Source organism: Danio aesculapii, chromosome 13 (assembly GCF_903798145.1).
Source record: "Danio aesculapii chromosome 13, fDanAes4.1, whole genome shotgun sequence".
Lineage (NCBI taxonomy): Eukaryota > Metazoa > Chordata > Actinopteri > Cypriniformes > Danionidae > Danio > Danio aesculapii.
In genome coordinates this window covers 23,994,607-24,018,513 of record NC_079447.1, presented here as the reverse complement: position 1 = coordinate 24,018,513, position 23,907 = coordinate 23,994,607, and the positions used below count along the sequence as shown (strand labels likewise).

At 32.8% G+C, this 23,907-nt stretch overlaps 2 protein-coding genes across 2 annotated transcripts in view; both read left to right on the top strand.

Moving 5' to 3' along the window:
- Positions 1-13,845, top strand: part of myofl (myoferlin like) — a 45,023-nt gene extending 31,178 nt beyond the window's left edge. Inside the window, exons 35-53 of the mRNA XM_056471460.1 lie at positions 824-925; positions 1,003-1,164; positions 2,212-2,377; positions 3,441-3,514; positions 3,741-3,839; positions 3,963-4,091; positions 6,004-6,159; positions 7,228-7,319; positions 7,399-7,569; positions 7,654-7,802; positions 8,578-8,717; positions 9,834-9,922; positions 10,001-10,096; positions 10,739-10,880; positions 11,202-11,301; positions 11,407-11,585; positions 13,076-13,185; positions 13,266-13,413; positions 13,534-13,845. Of these exons, the coding sequence (XP_056327435.1) occupies positions 824-925; positions 1,003-1,164; positions 2,212-2,377; positions 3,441-3,514; positions 3,741-3,839; positions 3,963-4,091; positions 6,004-6,159; positions 7,228-7,319; positions 7,399-7,569; positions 7,654-7,802; positions 8,578-8,717; positions 9,834-9,922; positions 10,001-10,096; positions 10,739-10,880; positions 11,202-11,301; positions 11,407-11,585; positions 13,076-13,185; positions 13,266-13,413; positions 13,534-13,569 (2,340 nt within the window). The 3' untranslated portion in view covers positions 13,570-13,845. The remainder of the gene's footprint in view (positions 1-823; positions 926-1,002; positions 1,165-2,211; positions 2,378-3,440; positions 3,515-3,740; positions 3,840-3,962; positions 4,092-6,003; positions 6,160-7,227; positions 7,320-7,398; positions 7,570-7,653; positions 7,803-8,577; positions 8,718-9,833; positions 9,923-10,000; positions 10,097-10,738; positions 10,881-11,201; positions 11,302-11,406; positions 11,586-13,075; positions 13,186-13,265; positions 13,414-13,533) is intronic.
- A 2,228-nt stretch (positions 13,846-16,073) lies between these two features.
- Positions 16,074-23,907, top strand: part of parga (poly (ADP-ribose) glycohydrolase a) — a 61,398-nt gene continuing 53,564 nt past the window's right edge. The window contains exons 1-5 of the mRNA XM_056470986.1: positions 16,074-16,259; positions 17,658-17,721; positions 18,939-19,634; positions 22,091-22,223; positions 22,748-22,870. Of these exons, the coding sequence (XP_056326961.1) occupies positions 17,693-17,721; positions 18,939-19,634; positions 22,091-22,223; positions 22,748-22,870 (981 nt within the window). The 5' untranslated portion in view covers positions 16,074-16,259; positions 17,658-17,692. The remainder of the gene's footprint in view (positions 16,260-17,657; positions 17,722-18,938; positions 19,635-22,090; positions 22,224-22,747; positions 22,871-23,907) is intronic.

Below are 23,907 nucleotides of genomic sequence, written 5' to 3'. Positions count from 1 at the left end.
AGTGCTGGCGCTGGGCGCGCACCAGTTTATTGAGTCCAGCTGTAACCGTCGCATAACTACGCTTCAGGTATGAGTCCATTGAGCATGACTCCCCCTATCCTAGATTCTGTTACTACATGTAAAAGTTAATCAATGATGAAAACTGTTTGAATTTTACTTTTTATTCTACGATGAGCTTGGTTAGCCTACCTTTGACTAGACGGTTCTCGTGGTAGTGCTGAAATAAGGGACTGTCCTGGAAAAATTAAGACATCTGATCACCCTTATGGGTGACTAATAGGGGCTACTCAATATTCTGATTGGGCTACAATCCTAGTTTAGAACTGGCATCACTGTTTTTGAACACCAGCAAACTGAAGGGAATACTTCACATTATCGATGAGAGAAAGCATAACGCAAAGAGGTGTTTCCCACGTCATAGCGCAAATGAATTCTTCAGCCAAATCATAGGCCCTCTTCTTCCGTGGGCCCTAGGGCTTCAGCCCCACCTAGCCCTTATGTTAATACGGCCCTGACTGTATATCATACTGTATGTATCTTCAACTGTGTAACAAAACATCTTTAAGGAAAATATTTCTTAGTCCTCAATCTGTTATTACTTGATACTGTTTGTACAGTATAATAACAGGGTGTCAGTACTATGACATTTGCAGAATGAAATCAGTATGTTTTTGCTGAATGTTTAGCTAAACCACAACTAGCAGAGACATCCACTGCTGGAGATCAGCAGATTTACCATTCATAGAACTGTTGTTGCAATTAGCATGTCACCCTAACCACCTCACCATTACCATTTGCTTATCCTGTTTATTGTTGACCTCAGGCAAATGATGCTAACCTGCCTCTGGTCCCGCCGAGAAGAAGTGAGAATCTGTACATGGTTCCTCAAGGGATCAGGCCTGTGGTACAGCTCACGGCAATCGAGGTAATGCAGTCATCCTTGTTAATAATGCGTTTAAGCCAAACAAAATTACCGGTGTCTCATACTGCGTGCTTTGACAGATCCTGGCCTGGGGTTTAAGGAACATGAAGGCATATCAGCTGGCAGCGGTGTCTTCCCCCAGCCTGGTAGTTGAATGTGGAGGGCAGATCATTCAGACTGCCACTATAAAGAACATCAAGAAGAATCCCAACTTCCCAGGATCAGTCCTGTTCCTCAAAGTGGTACAGTGTCTCCATAACTTAAATGAAATGGTATTCGCTAACCATCAGCACTATTTTGAGATGCTCTCATAAACTGCATGGTCTGAAGGTTTAAACAAACCAAAGGAAGTTATGAGCTTAGATGCCATATTCTTTGTATTGCAGCCTTCTTTTGTTATTACAAGCTTAGAGTTGTGTTGCTTATACTGTAGATCAGCTTCACCTTTCTAAGTTATATAATTTAGGAGTTTTATATATAAATCCACTTTTTTAATATAGGAATGCAGCAGTATTGAAATGTACACTTTACCACTGTAATATCTAACAATGTTACTTTTCTTCTGGTTCAAATTCTTTAAAATATTAGGCAAAAATTCAAAAACAAATATCTATTTCTATTATTGAATAAAACACAACTTGTAACTATTTTAATGGTGACTACAGCTCATTTATTTAATATGTTATAGATATACTGTATATACTTGTGGTTCAAGAACTAAAGTCTTTAAACAAACTTTACCAATTAAAATCTATTGGTAGTAAATTAAAATCTTTTCAAAAAATGCCATGTAAATCTCCACATGATCTCATGGGTTGTTTTGTTATCAGGTGTAGTTAACAAAACAACTCATGAGATCATGTGGAGATTTACATGGCATTTTTTGAAAAGATTTTAATTTATTACCAATAGATTTTAATTGAAGGAAATCAGTGTGTTGAAATTGCTTCTTTACATTAGTCCCCGGTTTCCGCTAGCAACAACTGAACAACTGAAAACTGTATATTTGGAAACTGATAGGCAATATAGCAGTATATATTCTGTATATATTCCAAACATACTGAAGAAAACGAGCACTAATGTAATAAAGCAAATCTTGATTTGATTTTTTTCTATGCCTTGTAACAAAAACAACAAAAAATATATGCAAATGAATACGATAATGATTTTATCTTAAAACCTTAACTTTATAAATTGAGGAAGCATGTTTTGATTTTAAGAAATAAACTGTTTGTAAGTGAAGGTTTGTTGGTTTTTGGACAGAATCCTAACATTGTCTCTGTCTTCAGCTTCTCCCTAAGGATGAGATGTACACTCCACCCATCGTGCTGAAAGTTATTGACCACAGGCCCTTTGGGCGGAAGCCAGTTGTTGGGCAGTGCACTATAAACTCCCTGGAGGAGTTCAGATGTGACCCTTACATTGACACTACTGAGGTGGCTATGTCTGCAAAGGGTAACTGTTTACCTTTATTAATAATAAATGATAAATATGATAAAGTTTGGTACAGGTAATGTTTATAAAGAACTTTCTTAAACTCACCAAATGTACATGTATTTCATTAAATATAAACAGTAATATTGTGAATAATAACAGTAATATGCAGATTCAAATAACTGTTTTCTATTTTATTTATTAATTTTATGTGTATTTTTTAACACACTTCATTCAAAGGTACATTCAGTCTCATTACTCCAGTTTTCAGTGAAACATAATCTTTTTTAAATCATTTTAATGATATGATGATTTATTTATTTATAATGCTCCATATTTGTTTAAAGTTCATCGATGAACAAAAAGTTAAACAGAAAAGCATTTCTAAAAAAATACAGTATTAACCAAACTTCCACACTCAAAAAAGGACTTTTCTTACTTAGAATTTTTGCCTTCTTTGTAGTCCAAATATCTAAAAATTTTTAAATCAAGAAGCAATTTCTAGACAAGCAGTAATAGACCATTTTGAGGGATGTAAACAATAGCAATGGTCCTAATGTATTTCCTGTTTTATAATTTTAATTTCCATAGCTTCCAAGAATACAAAAAGGTCCACATATTGATAAATAATGTTATGACAGCTGTTTTAACGTTAAGTTATGATTGAATTTCCTCTTGTTACAGTTATGAAGTAGTGTGACAAGCAGGAAATGTTCATTGGCATCACCACATTGAAATGATCTATATGGCAAAATCAAGTGAGTTTTTCCTTAAAACAAGCAAAATAATCTGCCAATGGGGTAAATTGGAAATGTTTTTCTTTTTGATGTAAGAATATTTACCCCATTGGCAGATTATTTAGCTTGTTTTAAGAAAAAATATATATTTTTAATATTATTATTTAAAACAAGACAAAATGTTTTGCTTGTCTTTCATGAATCATTGAATGTATACTTGTACTATACTGTAAACAAAAGTAATAATCACTATTATTCTAATATAATCCAGAATAAGTGAATCTAAATGAAAAGAATAGTTCTTGTTATGTCACATAATTTTCTCACATAATGTTTTTGTGTCTTAGTGGCCATGATGGCAGCGGCTCCCCGAGACATTGTTATTGATATGGGGGACAGAATCCCTAGCCCTTCCAAGCAGGTATGAAAACTTTTGTCTTCTAAACATTCTGATAATAATATGATGATAACAATAGTGTCTATCTACTTTTCTACTTCTATATCCGGCAGGTTTTTCCATTGCCTGCAGAAAATAAAATAAATTTTACTTATATAACAGTCTGGGAACTGTGCTATTATGGCACGAAATAGCTGCAGACGGACTTTTACAGCCTAACTCTCTTCTATTCTCTCACTACTTATTATAGGAAGAGGACACGGTGGACTGGTGGAGTAAATTCTACGCCTCCATTAACGAGCATGAAAAATGCGGCCCTTATCTCCAGAAGGGATATGACACCTTAACAGTGAGCTTTTGCCCGGTCTTGCCATCCTGTGTGGATGTTTGCATCCTGCTTATGTTTTAAAGCAGATAAGGTGTGACCATTGTTATGTAAGTGAACGGTGATAAAAATATGTGTTCATTTCAGGTCTATAACACGGAGCTTGAGGCAGTTCCTGAATTCAGAGGACTGACAGATTTTTGCAATACATTCAAACTGCAGAGGGGCAAATTGGAGGACGAGGAGGAAGACCCGTCTGTTGTAGGAGAGTTCAAGGCATGTCTGTGCCAGTCAGCTATTCACAGAGCTTCCTTTGCTGTTCAGATGAGTGGCTTTTTATAAGGAGTGGTGATTTCCTTGTCCTTAAATATCTGGGCTAACATCACAAAGATTAGCAGCCAAGGTTGAGTCCAAGTAAGAGACGTTTTGGCTGTAACAAATCTGCAATATCACCATTGCGATCTTGTTTCAAGGCGTTTAATCTCAGGTTGCTAATATGCTATTGTAAATTAACATGTACTATTGAAACATTTGATAACAAGGCAGGTTTCCGAAATAGAGGCATTTAACTCTTGAGAACACTCAGAAAAGTATTTGCCCACAAGCAACAAAAAGAGGATAATTTATATTAGACTGCCATCTAGTGGTAGATAAGTAACCATGTACAAGTCTCTGCAAGAAAGTCATACACAACATCATTGTTGATATCAATAATTAACATTGTTACCAGTTAAAATGCTATCTTGATATCAACAATCAGTGTTCTTGATATCTTGATAAGAATAAACATCCTAAGATTTAGTACAAGTTGAAACGGCTTGCTATAGTAATAGGCATTACAAGATCAGAGAGGCCAAAACAGTGGGGCATTTTTGACCATGATACCTGATTGGGTCTTATCATAATGAAGATTGGGATTAGGGATGGGTTTGGGTAAAGGTATAACTTTCATTGTATGATTCTGAAACATCACCAGTTTGAAAACACGTTTGATTTTCAAAGATTAATAACATTTTGCATGAAGGCATTGGAATAAATAAGACTGTTAGGATTTACTACACATGCATTGAAGAGTTGTTGGTGAATAGGCCTGGACAAAGTTATTTTAGCATTTTACTTTACCCACCCTTTTGCTATATGTAAGTAACTTTATGTAAGTAACTTTATATTGTAAACGATATAAATACCAGGATCACAGAACCAGTCTTAAGTGTCATTTTTTATTAAATGTTGTAAATAAGCTTTCTGTTAATATATAATATGTTAATATATGACAATAATCAACCATGATACAACTACAATATTTGAAATCTGGAATCTGAGGATTTAAAAAATCTAAATATAAAGATAATCGCTTTTAAAGTTGTCTTAATTAAGTACTTAGGAATGCATATGATTAATTAAAAACGAGTTTTAATATGTTTACAGTAGGATAATTTATAAAAAAAATAAGATCTTTATTTATTGCTCTATTGATTTTTGAGATGAAAAAAATGGATAATGGAAAATATATCATTTTGACCTATTTGATTTTTTGGTATTTATTGGCAAAAATCTACCTATACAACTTTTGTGGTCCAAAGTGTGAATTTGCTCCATGTATGCGATATTTTCAGAAAAAAAAACTACTTAATTAGAAATTATTTGTTTGTTTTAAAATGGTACTTCCTAAATCTAAAACTGTCTCACATGATGTAGGTATTGAGATCTTTATTTTGTATTTTTTCACCACTTTCAGAGCCAAACACACAAACAAAAAACATTTGAACATTTAAATGAATTATACAAGGTCTGCAGTTGTCAGTTCACATAATTTATTTTTATTTATTTAATATACCAACAAGCACATATTAACCCATTGTGTGCTTGAGATGCTTTGATAGTTGCTACAGGAGCATGAATGTAGAGAACAGTGAGGTTGTGTGTGGTAGAAGAAAAATAATTATCTGTACTCATGTTCAGTTTGTAATACTAGAAGAAAACATGAATTAACTGAATTATACCAAGCCACAGTTTTGTATTTTGCTGAACTTTATGGAAATAATCTATTGTGTCTGTCTTTTTTAATGAGCATATTATTAATAGAAATATCCACAAAACATTTCTCATCTCATTCGTTATATGCACTGTTACTGTTTATTGCAGTAATTCTGACACTCATTGATATATTTTTCAACTGCATTGACAGGGCTCGTTTCGAGTGTATCCCTTGTCAGATGACCCAAACATCTCAGATCCACCTCGGCAGTTCAGAGAGCTGCCTGAAAGCTGTCCTCAGGAGTGCCTGGTCAGAATCCACATCATACGCTGCCTCGACCTGCAGCCCAAAGACAACAATGGCATGGTGAGTTGCCAGTGGTGTAAAGGAACAAATTACAAATACTGAAACTACTGTAATTGAGTCGTTTTTTTCTCTGGAATTGTACTTAGTTTTGAAATGTGTTTTAAAATGTGTACTTTTACTACTTGAGTATACATTTTTAGTGCTGCATTGGTAATTTCACTCCACTATTTTCCCTTAATCAGTCCCGTAATTCTTGTCAAATCAAACCACGCATAGAAAATCGCATTAGACAGACTGTCCTCAACAATGTCCTCAAGCGTGGAAGCATTAGGAGTGTCTAAGAAGATGCAAAAGTCATTGCACGCAACCAAAAGACTGCATTTCACTGATGAGAAGATGAAGGATGCCTGTTGTATGGCTGAAACTATTTAGGGTTCAAAGTGCATAACCTAAGCATTACCAATGGTCACAGCTACTGTAGATTAGCATAGGTTACACAGATTAGCCTCTGCATGTAGACTCATCAACCTTAAGCTTTATTTTTAATTTGCAGGGTACAAGGTGGAATCATTTTCAGAGCTTAATACTCATTACTCAGTACTCGAGCTCTTTTATAAGGGCTATATTTTACTCAAACTTTGAGCAGTATTTACACCTATTTGACTCTACTTGCGCTGTAATTTTTGGCTAGTTCTATTGAATTCAAGTTTATTTCTGTAGAGCTTTTCACAAAAATTTTGTTTCAAAGCAGGTTTACAAAAGGTGCACATTATTGCATTACAATCAAAATCAGAAAAGTGAATGGTATTAGTTACTATATCTTTATTAGTTACTAATAACTTTAACTAACTAACTTATAACTAATTGCTAATAACTTTATCAGTTAAGGTTATAATATATAAATGTAGTTAACCTAAAGTTATATTGTGTATAGGTAATGTCTATGTGTAGATGTTAAATGAAGAAAGTAATGATAACTTTATTTAAGTAAGATTTTTCAGCACTCTTTCCACCATTGGCCAGTTCACATGTAAAAAATAAATAAATAAATAAATAAATAAACAACATCAAGTCTTTGGATTGAAGAGTTTTTAACATGTCACATGTGGATATCCTTTTTTTATGAAGTGTGACCCGTACATAAAGATTTCCCTGGGGAGGAAAACAATTGATGACAGAGATCACTACAAACCAAATACTCTAAATCCTGATTTTGGGAGGTGAGTACATGAGAACTGATAAATTAACTTGCGTATCATTGTGTATGTTTCTAATATTTATATAAATGTCTGTTCAAAGGGTGTTCGAACTGAACTGCTACATCCCACAAGATAAGGACTTGAAAATTTCCGTCTATGACTATGATCTGCTCAGCTCTGATGAGAAGGTTGGGGAAACAGTCATCGATCTTGAGAATCGACTTCTTTCTCGATTCGGCTCTCATTGTGGAATCCCGAAGTCTTACTGTGTGTAAGTGTTATCTTGCTTGCATTTATTTTCAGATCTTTTTTAACAAGACTTATTTATGTCCTATTTGAATTGTGTTTGGAAAAGATCTGGGGTGAACCAGTGGAGGGACCAGCTCAAACCATCTCAGATCCTGCAGAATCTGGCCAGGATGAGAGGGATTCCTGCTCCTCAGATCTCAGATGATGGCAGTTTCCTGGCTTTTGGAGGACGAGAGTACAGGCTGGATGAACTGGGTATGTTTGTATAAACTGTTAGACCTTGCCTGGATCTCAACATCATGTGCTGAAGTTTTTAACTCCTAATAGTTCTCCATACTTGATCGGATCAAAAATGAACAAATATTCTGATTACATAGTTAGATGTAAATGAAATTGGACCAAACACTAAGTGTGTAACATATTTTTAAGCCATTATATCTCTTTAAAAATAATTGTAAAACATCAGGGAAATAAATACAGAAATATTATTATGAGCATTTTGAAAAACAGTGTAGGCTAACTACAAGTAGGCCTACAAACATTTTAGAATCTGATTACTCAATTCAGATTACAAGATTACAGAAATCTGAAAATGTATATACTGTATATTAAGTGTCCTAAAGCATTTGCAAAAATAAATTCTCTTACTAAAAACTATGCTATTTTTGGAAATGTTAGTTTCTCCTCCAAGTAAAACACACCTAAATATAGTATCATCAGAGTTAAATTGTTAAAATACATTTTACCTCTAATATTTTCTCTGATGTATTTTAAATATTATTGAGCTTTGGTGAGTTTAAGACACCTTTTCAAAAATGTTTTAAATGTTTCAATGCTGTTCTATATACATAAATAAAGGTAAGATTTTTATTACTATGGTTTTACTTGATTCGGCACATATGATGCACCTGATATAAATTGCATTTCTATTTCTGGAGTGAAACTTGCAGTGTCATGTATTGCTAAATAAGCATTTTATAACACATTAAATGATCAACAATAAAATAAATGGGTATTTCTTTGCTTATAGAGGCCAATAAAAGCATCCATACACACCTGGGACCTCCTAAGGAGCGAATCTGCTTGCATGTGTTGAGGAGACAAGGCCTCGTCCCAGAGCATGTGGAGACCAGAACCCTGTACAGCAGCTACCAGCCCACGCTCTCTCAGGTCAGTCCACACATTCCACCGTATGAGAAAAAAAAGGTTGAATTTATGATATATTCAAGTCACTTAAAAAAAATCGGACTAACTAGAAATGACAGGATAAAAAAGTTGACATTAAGAGATAAAAAAACAAAGTTATGACATGCTAAGTCGAAATAATTACATTTTAACATACAAAGTAGAAATTATGACTTAAAATGTCTAAATTGAGATATGATAATAAAAAATATCATAATAAAAATATATAATTTTTTTTGCAAATTATGAGTTAAAAAGCTAATTAAAATATACTTGAAATTATGACTTGACCTGCAATCTGTGAATAAATTAACATTAAGACATATGATAAAGTTGTCTTATTAATTAGTCTCATATTTTCTTTTCAAACATACTGTAAAGGGATCAGCACACAATGTATACAGTATTATGAATACTGAATATTACATTTATTTTGCAAATTCAAATTACTACTTAACGTTAATGTATTTACTTAATATTTAATTATTAAATTAAATATTATTCATTTATTCATTTTCATTTGGCTTAATCCCTTTATTTATCAGAGGTTGCCAAAGCAGAATGAACCACCAACCTATCCAGCATATGTTTTACACAGCGGACGCCCTTTCAGCTGCAACCCAGTACTGGGAAACAGCCATACACACTCATTCACACATTTAGCACATACACTAATTTAGCTAATTCACCAATTTAGTCTATTCAATTCACCTATATCGCATGTCTTTGGACTGTGGGGGAAACCGGAGCCCCCGGAGGAAACCCATGACAACACGGGGAGAACATGCAAACTCCACACAAAAAATGCCAACTGACCCAGCCATGACTCAAACCAGCGACCTTCTTACTGTGAGGCGACAGTGCTAACCACTGAGCCACCGTGTTGCCCAATTAAATATTAAATGAACGTTAAATAAATATTAATTGATAAATATAATAAGTCCCACCCTTTCAATTATGTATGTATCCCTTTAGTTTTAGTTTTGTTTTTACTACTGTATATTGTGGAAATAGGCTTTTATACGAAAACACACTGTACTGTGCGGTCATTTTATTTCAAAACTACTGTTTGTGACACTCGGTTTTGTTTTGTCTTGGCAGGGCAAAATTCAGATGTGGGTTGAAATATTCCCCAAAAACCTTGGTATCCCAGGACCACTCTGTGATATCACTCCTCGCAGACCCAAACAGTAAAATCTACTGTTTACATTTGCAAAACTGTTATCTGTGTGTGTGTTTACTGTTCTAATGCTAGCTTTTCATTGAAGGTATTTCCTGCGAGCTGTTGTTTGGAATACAACCGAAGTCATTCTGGATGAAACCAGCATCACAGGAGAAAACATGAGCGACATTTATGTGAAAGGGTAATCCATTTATGATTATATTAGCATAATATTTCTGGAGTAAGTGATTTATATTGAACTGCCATTCAAATGTTTGTACTCCTAAAGAAATTAAAAGTATAAGATGTACTGTATATATCACAAGGGACAGTAAAGGCAATGTAATGCTACAAAACAATAAGAATAAGCATAAGAATTATAATAATTATATATATTCCTTATTCCTAATTTATATGGGCTTTTTACAGTTGTTTTCAACAGAAAGTCATTAAGAAAAATCAATACATTTTCAACAATTAGATAATGGTAATTGTTACTTGTGAATTATATCTGATTGATCAATAAAAGACACTGAAGACAGTCACAGGGACTTATTACATTTTAAAACATTAAAATAGACAATAATTATTTTAAATTGTAATAAAATTAAAATGTTGAATTTTTTTCATGATTTTTTTCATGGTTTAATGATTTTTTATTTTATATAATTTATGTTATTATGTTGCACAATATGATTGTTTTGTATTTTTAATCAAATAAATGCAGTTTTGATGAGCTTAAAATGCTTTCAAATTGTTTCTGACTACAAACATTTAAATGTTTTTTTCTTTTTTTTTGTATGGCATATATGTTTTTCATATTTATTTGCTCATGTGTTTATAGGTGGATGCCAGGTATGGAGGAGGACAAGCAGAAAACTGACGTCCATTACAGATCTCTAGACGGAGATGGAAATTTCAACTGGAGATTCGTATTTGGATTTGATTATTTGCCAGCAGAACAGTTGTGTCTAGTGTCCAGAAAGGTTAGTGGTATGAAGAAGTGATTAAATAAATTAGTAGATAGATAGATAGACAGATAGACAGACAGACAGACAGACAGACAGACAGACAGATAGACAGATAGATAGATAGATAGATAGATAGATAGATAGATAGATAGATAGATAGATAGATAGATAGATAGATAGATAGATAGATAGATAGATAGATAGATAGATAGATAGATAGATAGATAGATAGATAGATAGATAGATAGATAGATAGATAGAAAGTAATAATAAAATAAAATATTGTATGAAATATTTTCATCCATAGTCACAATTAACAATACATTTGATTTCCAGGAACATTTCTGGAGTCTGGACAAAACCGAGTTCAGGATCCCTCCTAAACTCACTATTCAGATTTGGGACAATGACAAATTCTCCCTGGATGATTACTTAGGTAAATGTCTTTTTCAGATCAGCAACTTTATGCATTATTTTGGGTTTCCTTGAAATTGCTTATGACATATGCTCAGATTTCTAACAGCATGGCTTTCTCAAACAGGCACAGTGGAGTTGGATTTGCTTCACCTCATCCCTCCTGCAAAGACCCCTGAAAAGTGCTCTCTAAGCATGCTAACACAAACAGGCAAAAACCTGACGCCCTCATCGCTCTTCTCCCAGAAGTCAGTGAGAGGCTGGTGGCCATGTGCTATGGAGGAAAATGGCAAAAAAGTCTTGGCTGTGAGTTTATCATTCAGATAAAAAAAGATGAATTACATTTTGTATATTAGAGAGCTGTGCAATAAAATGATAACAGTAAATATTGTAATATAATTTTATGCTTGTTTGAGTCAATCAGACAGTTTATCAGAGAATTGAGTTTAGGTTACATGCAGAAGGGTCTCCTTAAAAAAATCACACACCTGGTGAATAAAGCTCATTCTGATTCTGAAATTAATCATGCGGGAAGCTCTGAAGAAAAGCACTTTAATTCAGTAAAGAAAACAATTAGCATCTAGATTAAAGGCAGAACAAACAGAGCTGATGTTCACAACAGCAGAGACAACAAGGAGAAGCACTGTGCCATAAATTATCCAGTTAGTTCATTCCACATTTTTACCTTGATTTACTGTAGTACCAATAACTTCACAGTGGTTTTATGACGTAATTTTATTATATTATTAATGTAGACATGCATAGATGTTATTAAAGGAGTAGTGTAATATAATTTAAGATATTAAGTAGTTTTTATTAAGCCAAAATATGTACAGTATATATTTATTTTAATACTTCGTGTATTCTGGCTAGTGTTATTCAGGCTAATAGTTCATTTTATGCAAATAGTGTACTTCAGACTTTTGAAAAGTTCATCTTTTGATGAGTTTGTCATGTTTTGAAAGAAAAAAAGGCATATTTACTTTATATATATATTGAAAGAAATAGAGATTTAATTTTTTTGTGATTGTTATAGACTAATATGAAAATTATATACCTGACAAATGTGCGATCGTTTTTTTGGCCACATCACCCAGGTTTACAGTAAGTATGAGTATAACAACATCGATTTTATTTATAAAGCACCAATAAAAACAACTGTTGTTGACCAAGATGCTGGACAGTCAAACAAAGAAAAAATATTAAGGACAACATAAATTACACCACAGAATGAAGCCCAGCATATCACAACTAACCACAATTAAAGGCCAAAGAGAAAAGGTGGATTGTGAGTTTGACTGTAAACTTAAGCAGTTTAGAGGCCGTTCTGATAGAAACTGTAAGGCTATTCCAAAGTTTTGGAACAGCAATAGGAAACTTTTGCTCACCTTGAGATCTAAATTTAGCCTGAAGAACGTTTCATGGTCTCTGGGTGGATGACGAGAGAGACCTTACAGGATTATGAATAGATAATAAATCAGACAAATATACAGGAGCCAGAGCTAGAGTTTAAATCAGAACAATACAGGTTAAACATTCATCATTTACTCACACTCAACTGGGTCTAAACTTTTATGTCCTTCTGTTGAACACAAAACAAGAAATATGTGATAAAACATAACATTAATAGTAGAAAAAGTACTTTAGAGGTTTTTTCCCATACATTTTTCAGTATACCTTCCTTTGTGTTCAACAGAAGAAATAACTCAAACAGGTTTGAAACAAGTGGAGAACAAGTAAACAATATCATTTTTGGATGAACTATGCCTTTAAAGATGTTGTTTATGGCATGTCAGGGTAAAGTGGAGATGACTCTGGAGGTGGTGGAAGAGAAAGAGGCGGATGAGAGGCCTGCTGGGAAAGGAAGAGATGAACCCAACATGAACCCCAAACTAGAACCTCCAAAGTAAGAACATCAGCGTTTGGTCGTTCAGTATCATCTTTCATTAGACGATGTGATTAATACTGTATATTGTGTTCAAACAGCCGTCCAGATACATCTTTCCTTTGGTTCACAAATCCATGCAAGACCATGAAGTTCATCGTATGGCGCAGATATAAATGGCTCTTCATCGGATTAGTTATTCTCATCCTGGTGATCCTGTTTATTGGAATCCTCTTGTATTCTTTCCCGGTAAGTTTTTTTGCTGATATTGTAGGTTAATAAGGGAATTGTTTCAAATATTATGTTAGGATCACTCACTACAGTATATTATGTGCATTTTTAAATATTTGCCTTTTTATTTTTTTCCAGAACTACCTTTCCATGAAACTTGTAAAGCCATTTTAATAGGAAAAATTCAAGATTTGGAAACTGCAACCTGCAGTGGGACACAGTCAATGGAGAAATTTTATTCATTTTATTCTCAGCAAAAAGACTTGAATCTATTACGTAAAAGTTTTTTTGTTTTGTTTTCTTTGTAGACAACACTGGGTTGGCAGATTGCAATGCTGCTAGAAGTTGCACTATATTTCTTTGTTATACAATCTCTGGCTGTTGCTTTCCTTGTTTATTTGTTAATATGCAGGAAAGTTGATTTAAATAATACTAATGTTTTTTTTTTTTGTTGTTCAAGTACAATAATTTTTTTATTCAATTAATTCCGGATGTATCTGTTCTTTGTTCATTATGCATTAAACATCGGTTTCTTGCATTCGTCTCTTTTAATATTAGTAATAGTAATTTTATGTATTCATAATTAAATGTAAAAAGTGATTAAATTGATCAAATTAAATTAAATTAAATTGATTTGGCATTGATCAAATGTATTTTCAATGCTACAGTTATTTAATATTTAAATATTACAGTATATTTAAAACTTTTTATATGAGTTTATTTTTTTGTTTGTTAACAGCTGTTTATTGAGGGGTTTTTTTCCGGGAACAATAATATTCAGTTCAGTCCAAGTCATGTTTATATAGCGCTTTTACAATGTAGATTAAAAAAAGCAGCTTAACATAGACATTTTAGTACACTGAAACTGTGACAGTCCAGTTTTCAGAGTTTTAGTTCAGTTCAGTGTGTTTTCAATGTCACTGCTGAAAGTCCAAACACTGAAGAGCAAATCCATTGATGCGCAGCTCCACAGGTCCCAAACCAAGCAAGCCAGTGGTGACAGTGGCGAGGAACAAACTTCAATTCAAACTTCCTGTGAAGAGCTGCAGTCTAGGTGCCGGAGGCTGGAGAACGCTGGAAGTCCATTGTGGAAAACTGCATGAGTGAAACAAAAACAAACAGACAAAAAAAAAAAACCCCACCCCTAGCCATCCCACCCCTGGTAGACTTCAAAAGATTAATGAATAAAAATAAATAAATCAATAAAATCATTTTTACAAAGATTTTAAAAAGCACAACTTCAAAAGCTGAATGTCACAAACTGACAGTTTTCAATTTAGCACCATGTATACAAGAAGGTGAGAGTTCCATCAAGAGAATGTCCAATAAGGACCAGGCTAGACCAGGTTCGTCTGTCCATTGTGTGAGGAGGATTCCAACAGTTGATTAGTAATTTCTTTGCTGCTGTGAGAGCAGATAACAGAAGACATTTTTGTTGAATGACAAAATGAGGTCTTGAAAGTCATTCATGAAAAAATGGCATGGAGTAAAACATATCTCAGTGCCCAACAAATATGATAGATCCTGTGAGAGCTGTTTCTATATAAATCTAATGTTAAACTGTCTGTGTTAAAAACTACTATGCCTTTTTTATTAGATTAATGTATGTACATAGCAGTGTTATTTTACTGTTATTCAGAAACATTGCATTGTAATGATACCTTCTACTAATAGGTTGTCATGTAAATATTTTAGTTTTCATTTAAAGGTTTCATTTAAGCGTCATTTAAGGTTTTAGTAATTTGTTGTGTTTTAGGGTTTTATTTTAGACTGTAAGTTCCTCAAATACAGAGCTCAGCATATATAAGTACACCCCTCACAAATCTCTTTTAAATTCATATTTTTAATGGGAAGCTATACAATACTATATTTGTGCATATACATTAGATTAGTCAGTACTGAAGCCAAATCTGCAGCTTATCTAACAAATTAACTTACGATAACGGTCCAAAAACTAGTTCACCCAAATTTATATGTTATAGAAAAATGTTAAAACAAATTTAAAAAGAGGAAAATTCAAGAGAAGCAAAAGAATTGAAAAACTTAGTTGACATTTTGTAGATTGTAATTTATTTTTGCAGTATTTAGCTTGAATTTAATTTAATTCAATTTCTAAATATGTCTGGTGAATAAAATATTTTTGTAATAAATACTATCAAAATACAAAAAAAAAAAAAAAAGCAAAATACAATCTGTTTTGTTTAAATGCACCAAAATACATTGCCTGTATTAATTGAGAAATGGATAAAAATGCTCATTTTCAAAACGGGGTGTACTCAATTATGCTGAAATCTGTAACATGAAAATTCCTGAAGAGGGCGCACTTGGGTCCCAACCCTGGTCCCAACCGGTCCCAACAAATGGACTATCGACTTTGATATGAAAAATGGTGAATGCATTACAAAGACCTTAAAAAGTCTGTTAAGCTGTAAAACAAAATTATACAGTTACTCAGAATTTAAATAAATAAAATATTAAAAATTATATTGATAATGTTAATAATATCCGATACCTACATGAAAATGTATATAATAGCTCAGATTAAATACCATTATAAAGCGAGAAAAGATGTTAATGTTAAACCAAAACGCGTGCAATCACAAAATAAAAGCTTTCTTTCAATCACGTGAGCAGAATCTATCCAATCATCAGCAGCTCTACGACCCGGAACTGATGCCTTTCTCTGCACTCCTTTCAGTGTGTTTAATTTTTAGTGTGTGCCGTTCTTCTTTCTGTTTTGATGGTGTGGTAAATACGACACACCTTTGCATAAGTAGGTGCCGTTTTCCCGTCCGCTGGAAAAGAGCTCGAATATGTGTGTGAGCTGCACAACGACACGAAGACAAAGCAGAACAGGAGTGCAAGTATGATTGTTTGATCCGTGATCAAAGCGAGCAGACTGACAGTAGAGCAGCCTGACTGATAGACTTATATCGGCCTGAAGTACTGAAGCAGTGTTGCAGTTTTTTTCTAGAAATAATAATGTACTATGTATTAAAAATGTACGCGATTATTTTATGTTGAAAATCAGCTACAGTCTTGAGATATGGAATATAGTTAACGTTAGCTTTTTATAATAATTACCTTAGTTATGATATCTTAAAAACAAACATGTTAATCGGAAAGGTCTTGCATATAAAACATTATGAATTTATTTTCAAGGCTGATCTATTAACCTGGAAATCATTCAAACTCTGACTTGGCTTTTGTTATCAGTTAGCTAGCTTAGCCTTTCACAACAACAAAATAAATCAGCTGACTGTAAACCTTATTCAAATAAATAGAGGTAACGTTAAAGTTGGTTTTATATTAGCACATTCGGACTTTCAGCACCTTCATTTAATTTCAGAAAAGTGTTCTTTGCAAATTCAAATAGTAAAATCATATTAGCAGCCAATGGCTTTCAAAAGATCAACATTCTTCACAGTTAATTAAATAGTAGGCTACTAATGTTGTTCTAAAGTAATACTTGCATGTCATTTCAGACCGAATATTCAAAGTAACATGTCACAAACTGCCACCGTTCAATAATGAACAAATGTGAGAATATAAAACCAATTTTACTCTAATTTCAAATACGCATGTCTTGATTTAAAACATACAAGTATGTCACGTGCAATGACCTTGCATTTAATATTATTTAAAGTTGTGTGATTTCTATATAAATTAATCTTTAAGATTGTATTTCACTTGCTATTTTATAACTATTATTATACTTCTAATTAATAATTAACTTTGTATTATGTAGTGCTAACACCCGTGTAATCATCACTCAGATGATTAGTATGTATGTAGAATTCCCCTAATAATTAAATAATGATATAAAAGAAGCGGAAATTGAGGTAAAGTTGGTTTTATATGCACAAATTCGTTCAGCGACAACTTGTGACATGGTTCCTATATTGTTTACCATGGTACTTTGAATATTTGGTAAGTATGACTTCAAAACAACATTAGCACTATTTAATTGATTGTGAACATTAATGTTGTTCTTTGATAGTCTTTGGCTGCTAATATGATTTCACTTTTTAGAATGTGCAAAGAATACTTTTCTGAATTTCTATTAAGAAGAAAGTCGGAATATGCAAATATAAAATTAACTTTACCCCGATTGCTTCTCTTTTTATTGTTGTAGAACATCATTTTGTAACAATTCTTTATTTTCTAGAAGATATCAGTTGTAGATTCTGCAGAGATTAGTAATAAACTTTTATTTTTCACTTTTAAGTTTCATTTCTAAGTTTCACATTTGTTTTTTACAGCAAGCAATCTGGCAGACAGTGTACTTACGGTGAATATGGATTCATGTAATACAGAACCTAACAGGTAAATTGATCATATTTTCTTTTTTTATGGGTAAATGGGTCAGGGTGTATAACCCCTGTTTTGTCTGTTATTTAAGAAATTACATTTTGTTTATTTAATAAATTATATATTTTTTGTTTCTGAATAAATCAGCCTTTTTAAATAAATAGGCTTATAATTCAATAGACCCTTTTCACATGCCTGTTATGACATGTTAAACGATCATCAGCATCTTAAATCCTTGAAAGTTTTAAATAATTAGATTATTTTTTTTTAAATGTATGAACGTTTATGTGTATTTATGTATGTCTTATATCATCTTTGCTTCGTCTAATGCAGCGTCTATGGGACTACTCTGGCTGCCGTCATCAGTCTCACACAGTTTTATTCCTTTTTCTGAAAGTCTTGTTAACATAATTGTGGAGTTTTTCTTTTAATATTTCAGCAAATAAGATTGTAAAAAAAAATATATATATATATATATATTTGTTGTATTCTCCCATTTACTGCGCTCTAAGTTTTCCCAACTCTGACAACTTCCACTATTGAGAAACCCGTAAATGTGAAAAGGGTCTGTTAATCTCATTAAGACAGACACTAAATATGAATAAAATTAACATCGACTAGATTTACATCGGTTCACTATTCACATATCCTCTCCTGTGGTCTTGTGAGGTATTAAAGATGCACAATTCAAAGCCTGGTCAGAAGTAGTAAGTCATCCAGGTACTTTTCTGCCTATTGTTTTATGACTATAATGAATTTTGGCATACTCATACTGCTCACTCTTTTTCACCTACTGTATAATAGAGAAATTTGGAAGTATTCATATATAGACGCTCTAAGGGAATTACGACCATCTACTTGTGGTTTTATTGTCATATTTATTCATCAAGGAATAGTTCTCCCAAAAATGAATAGTTACCATTTACTCGCCCTCAAGTGGTTTCATATTTTATTTGTTGAACACAAAAAAAATTATTTTGAAGAATGGAAAAACCCCCTCTATGGATTAAATAGCATTCTTCAAAATGTCTTCCTTTGTATTCAGCAGAAGAAAGAAAATGAAACATTTCCAACATTAATGGCATTTCCATTTATGAAAGATCTATCTCTTTAAACCAATCAAGTTCCGTGTACAAAATCAGCTAAATATTGTTTAATTATCATTATCTAATTGAGATAATTTTCAATTGAACATAATCCGTGATATTTTTTTTGTCTTTTTTCCTTTACAGACATGAGGTTGACGTTACAATGTCCGATGATGCAGGAAGTGATCATCACGGCACTTTTGAGCCTGAAATAAAGGAAAGCAATCAGACCGGCATGACGGACGATGAAAAGCTGTCTGAATTAACAAGAAAACGTAAGGAGCAGAATGATGAATTGGTGAACCAGAACCAGTCCTCTATGCCGAACTGTGATATGGACACAAAGGGCATCATTTATAGAGATACACCTGCTAGTAATGATTCAAGTAATCAGACAAAGCCAAGCAATGGGGAAAAGGCGTCTGAATCAAACTCACCAGATCCCAAGGTTGGCAAACTGACCTGTTTGTCTACAGAGAAGTCAGAGACAAACCTCAGCCTATCTCTAAACGCAAGTGACACACCTGTTGAAGATGTGGAGATGAGTCCAGAAAGCCCAGTATGCCAAGCACCTCAGTCCAGCAATTCTGAGGAAAAACCTGTGTGCTCTGACATGCCAGAGAGTCATTTGAGAGAGGGGCCAACGGTGGAGCCCAAACCCTCAATTCCCAGTCCAGAACCTGTTAAAGATAATGTAGATGACGTCAAAGATGATTCTGATGTGGTACCTATGGAAACGAATGATACAGAGGAGTCAAATTCTTGTGCTGGTGCTTCTGTTTCTGAAAATGTGCCCACCACTGAGCCTGATATCCAGACACAGGCATCTTCGTTAAAAAGGTATTGTGTTTTGGTTTTTTTGGTTTGGAAATACAGTTCATTAAAAGTTATTTCTTTATGGTCATTGATAGTGAAATGATGTGCTGTTTTGTTGAAATATATTAAGTGTAGGTATTGAAATGTATATTAATAATTATTATACACAAGTCATTTTTAAAAATTATATTTCTAACAAAATTATGTTCTTTCATAGCTGCATTCTGATTAATGCAAAATATATTTTAACATTATTTGCTATAGATGATAGAAATCTCACGGTTTGGATCATGTTATGGTTTTTTAGTCATGGATCGGACTATTTTTTAGATCGGCCATAAAGGGGAGACAAATTATTTGCTTTTCATTTACTACAAAAAAGTACTGTAAGAAACTTGGTTTTTAACAAACAGAATTCAGAACCTGTAATTTTATTAAAAATAAAACGAAGAGATAATCAGCTGAATAAAACTAAATTGTATTTGTGGTCATGCAGTAAACTACAACCATTCTGCAAAAATGTATTTAAATTTCTTTCTGAAGTGTATTCAACAAATCTTTAACCTGACCCTAGTATTGGACTTTTAGGAGCAGAGGACAGTTCTAGCAGTAGAAACCAAACACAAGCAATTCTATTTTGTATGTGGATTGCTAAGAAAAATCATTTTTAAAATGTGGAAATCTGATGCTGTCCCCACCTTTGAAGTGTGGGCTAGAGAACTTGGAAATATGTTACACTTAGAAGAACTGAGACTCTCACTAAGTGACAAATTGTCCATTTTAAGATTTGGGAACCCTTCATATTATTTTTGCAGATATACTGAACTGATAGATGTTTACAAGACTATTGTATGTTTATTTATTTATTTTATTTAATATTTTAATTTATTATTGTCTTATAATTAATTTATAATGTCTCATTTGGTTTTATTTTCCATGAACACCTTGCTTCAATTTAAATTTTTTCTCTCAGCCAGTTCCATATTATGACTGTAAATACTATACACATGTGCCTTTTATTTTATTTTTTATGAACCTTCCATTAATATTTTGATCAATGTAATGGGTGGGGTGGGAGGTAGGGTTTTGCATTCATTTTTGTAGTAAGCTAAATTCACTGCGAGTACTTCCAAGAGAACTTTGATATAAACCTTACTTTCTTGTAAGGATTTAGGCAGTACTGTATGTATGAAGGGTTGTTCAATAAAAAAGGAAAATAAAGAGTTAAACAAAAGTAAAATATTCAGTACTGTGAAAAATTCACTTACTACTACTACTGTTGCTGATAACGCTAAATGTAGAAATCATTGCAGTAACATTATAATTTGTACAACTCATTTTCAATAAATGATTCAGTTATTCACTTATAAAACTTTGTTTTATTGCTAGATGAATCATTTTTAAAGAATTATTCAGTGGCATATTTTTTATTTTTTTAAATAATGTTATTGCTGCCTACAACTTTCACTTTTGAGCATATGATGGAGATTTTAATCTTTATCATAAACATCAGTGGTTTTAAAAACTAAAAACTAAATCTCTTTTTTGATATTTGCATTTTTCAAACACAGATTTGAGTGCAGCTATTCGAAGAAATAATAAACATATGCAAATCATCATCATTTATAATTATTGTTGCGTGGGTGTTGAGATCCCGATCTTTTAAGAATTTAATCAAGCAACTTACACTGAATACATTAATGCAGGCTAAACACGTAGTGATAGAAAACACCTTTAATAATCTAAGAAACCAACCACACCCCGAATAATCTACCACAACTTCCATCATCATTATATTTTACAGGTAAGCATAAATGCTTTCATACATGTGATTTGAATGACGTGAGAGGCGATCTCTCTGCGATCGTTACAAATTTAGGATTAATCTTCAAGTAAATAAAATGTATTAATCCATGGGTCACGTGTGTTCTTAACCATGGGTTGTGATCTGTAGGAATCATGGACCAACTGTAATCTGTTACACCCCTAGATTGTACTAATAATGCAAAAGTTTGGCTTCAGTAAAAAAAAACTGAAATATTGTAAAATGTCGCAAATTCTTTCGTACCGCATGATCCTTCAGAAATTATTCTGACATAATTATGCTTTTTAATAAATCTTTACTATAATACTTTTCTCATGTTTATAATAATAAAATAATAATAATAAGTATTGGTATTAGTTGTTGTATTAGTAGTATTGTAAGTGTTTAAAGTGTTAATCTAAATAATCTAAATGTGCTTGTGCAATTAAATATTCAGCATCACTTGCAATGATCTACATGTCACGTTTAAAATCTTATTATAGTAATAAATTATGCGCATTACATCTAATTTATCCTCATCCTAACCATAAGGTAAATACATGTAATTAATTGACATCACTCATGCCTTAATGTAAAGTTAAACTGTAGAAAGGGCACTGTAAGTGTAACCTAAATCATAATAAAGCAAATAACCTAATTTGTTATTTCTGTCCAGTGAGCAAGTGCCGGTAGAACAGGAGGAACCGGATTGGCGCGGGACCCCAATAGAGGATCTGAAGAGAATGCCAAAGTGTGGACAGACCCTGCCACACCTCAGGGCAACAGACAATCACAGAGTCCTCATCAGGGTAAGACACGCTAACAGCTCAGTCTCCACACTGTGATGTTCTCAGCCAGAGCCTCAGGGTCTCCTGTCAGATTGAGTCTAATGCTGCTCTGGAGGTCCAAGCAGCTCTACGCTTCACCCACATCACATACAATTCAGTGTTTTGATGTTTCATTCAAAGAATTGGGAGTGAAGTGGATGGATTGTACTTAAAATGTCGCTACTAAGAAAAATGTTTGGTATCACTTTATTTTATGGTGTCTTTATACACATGATCCGTTTACTTACAACAGTAATAACAGAAGAGGTAATGGTATGTTGCAAAATTACATGCAACAAACCATAAACATGACTTTCATTGTAATCCTAACAGTACACGGGGTATTATTACTCTGTACTTAAATGTAGAGATGCACGGTAACAAGGACACTGTAAAATAAACAAAATAAGTATAAACTATTGGTTAAATTGTATGTAAGTGTTTGAGTGTGTAACTGTTTTTATTATGATAAATAAATAAAAATATATGTGGAATTACATTTATAGACAGATCTACTTAAAGAAGGTCAAGTCCCTGTTCCTTATCCTACCAAATTCAGAGATTCCTGGGATGATGTGAACGTAAAGATGCCTTGTTCAGAAAAGAACATGTTCCCTATGGAGAATGAGGTAATGTCTGCTGGTAATGGTTAATGCTTGCCTGAAAATAATTTAAATAGAATTTAAGTTGAATAACCTGTACTATTTATTAGGCTTAATATAAAGTGAATTTTTGACGCTTTTATTTATTTATATATATATATACACATACATACATATATACATATATGTCAGCACAGTACTCAGCATAAATAAGTACACCCCAATTTAAAAAATGATTATTAATAAAATAAGTAAAATATTGGGGGGGGGGGGGATTACAAACTACAAAATTAATATACAAAAAGTTGTTTTTGTTTCTCTTATTTTAGCCAGTTTTTTTTTATATTTTTCCCTAACATATAAATTTAATGTACAAATTTTTGGATTTAGATTAGCTCCAGATTTGGCTTAATTACTAATCAAATCAGGATTTTGGCTTCATGGTTAATACACACAGACACACACACAGACACACACACAGACACACACACACACACACACACACTATCTATCTTTTAATATATATTAGGGCCGCACTATATGGGAAAAATCTGATATGATATTTTGCAATAAATATTGCAATTTGAACAAGATGAAAAGCTACATTTTGCAGTTTTCTGTGTGTAACAGTATTCATGTACAGTAATAACAAACTTTTACTTTGTATTGTCGTCTTTTCTAATCCAAATATTGAGAAAATTCTTAGATTAAGTAAAAATATTGTATTTTATTTCCCAAAATTAAGAGTTTTTCCTTAAAACAAGCAAAATGGTCTGCCATTAGGCTAAGTAAAAAAAAGACCAATAAGTAAGAAAACATTTTGTAGAGCATCCTATAGAAAATATTAATTTAATTGAGAGATTTGTGTGGGGTGTGTTCATATTTGCTGAGCAATAGAAATATTTTACTTAAAATGCATGTTTAATTTATGCTTATCAAAGCTGTATTACATTTTTGAAAAGTTATTTAGTTATTAAAGTGACTTTTAAAAGTGATTATTTGACTTATTCAAAACACATAAGTTTGGGGTTAGGAAGATTTATTAATGTTTTTAAGACATTTTA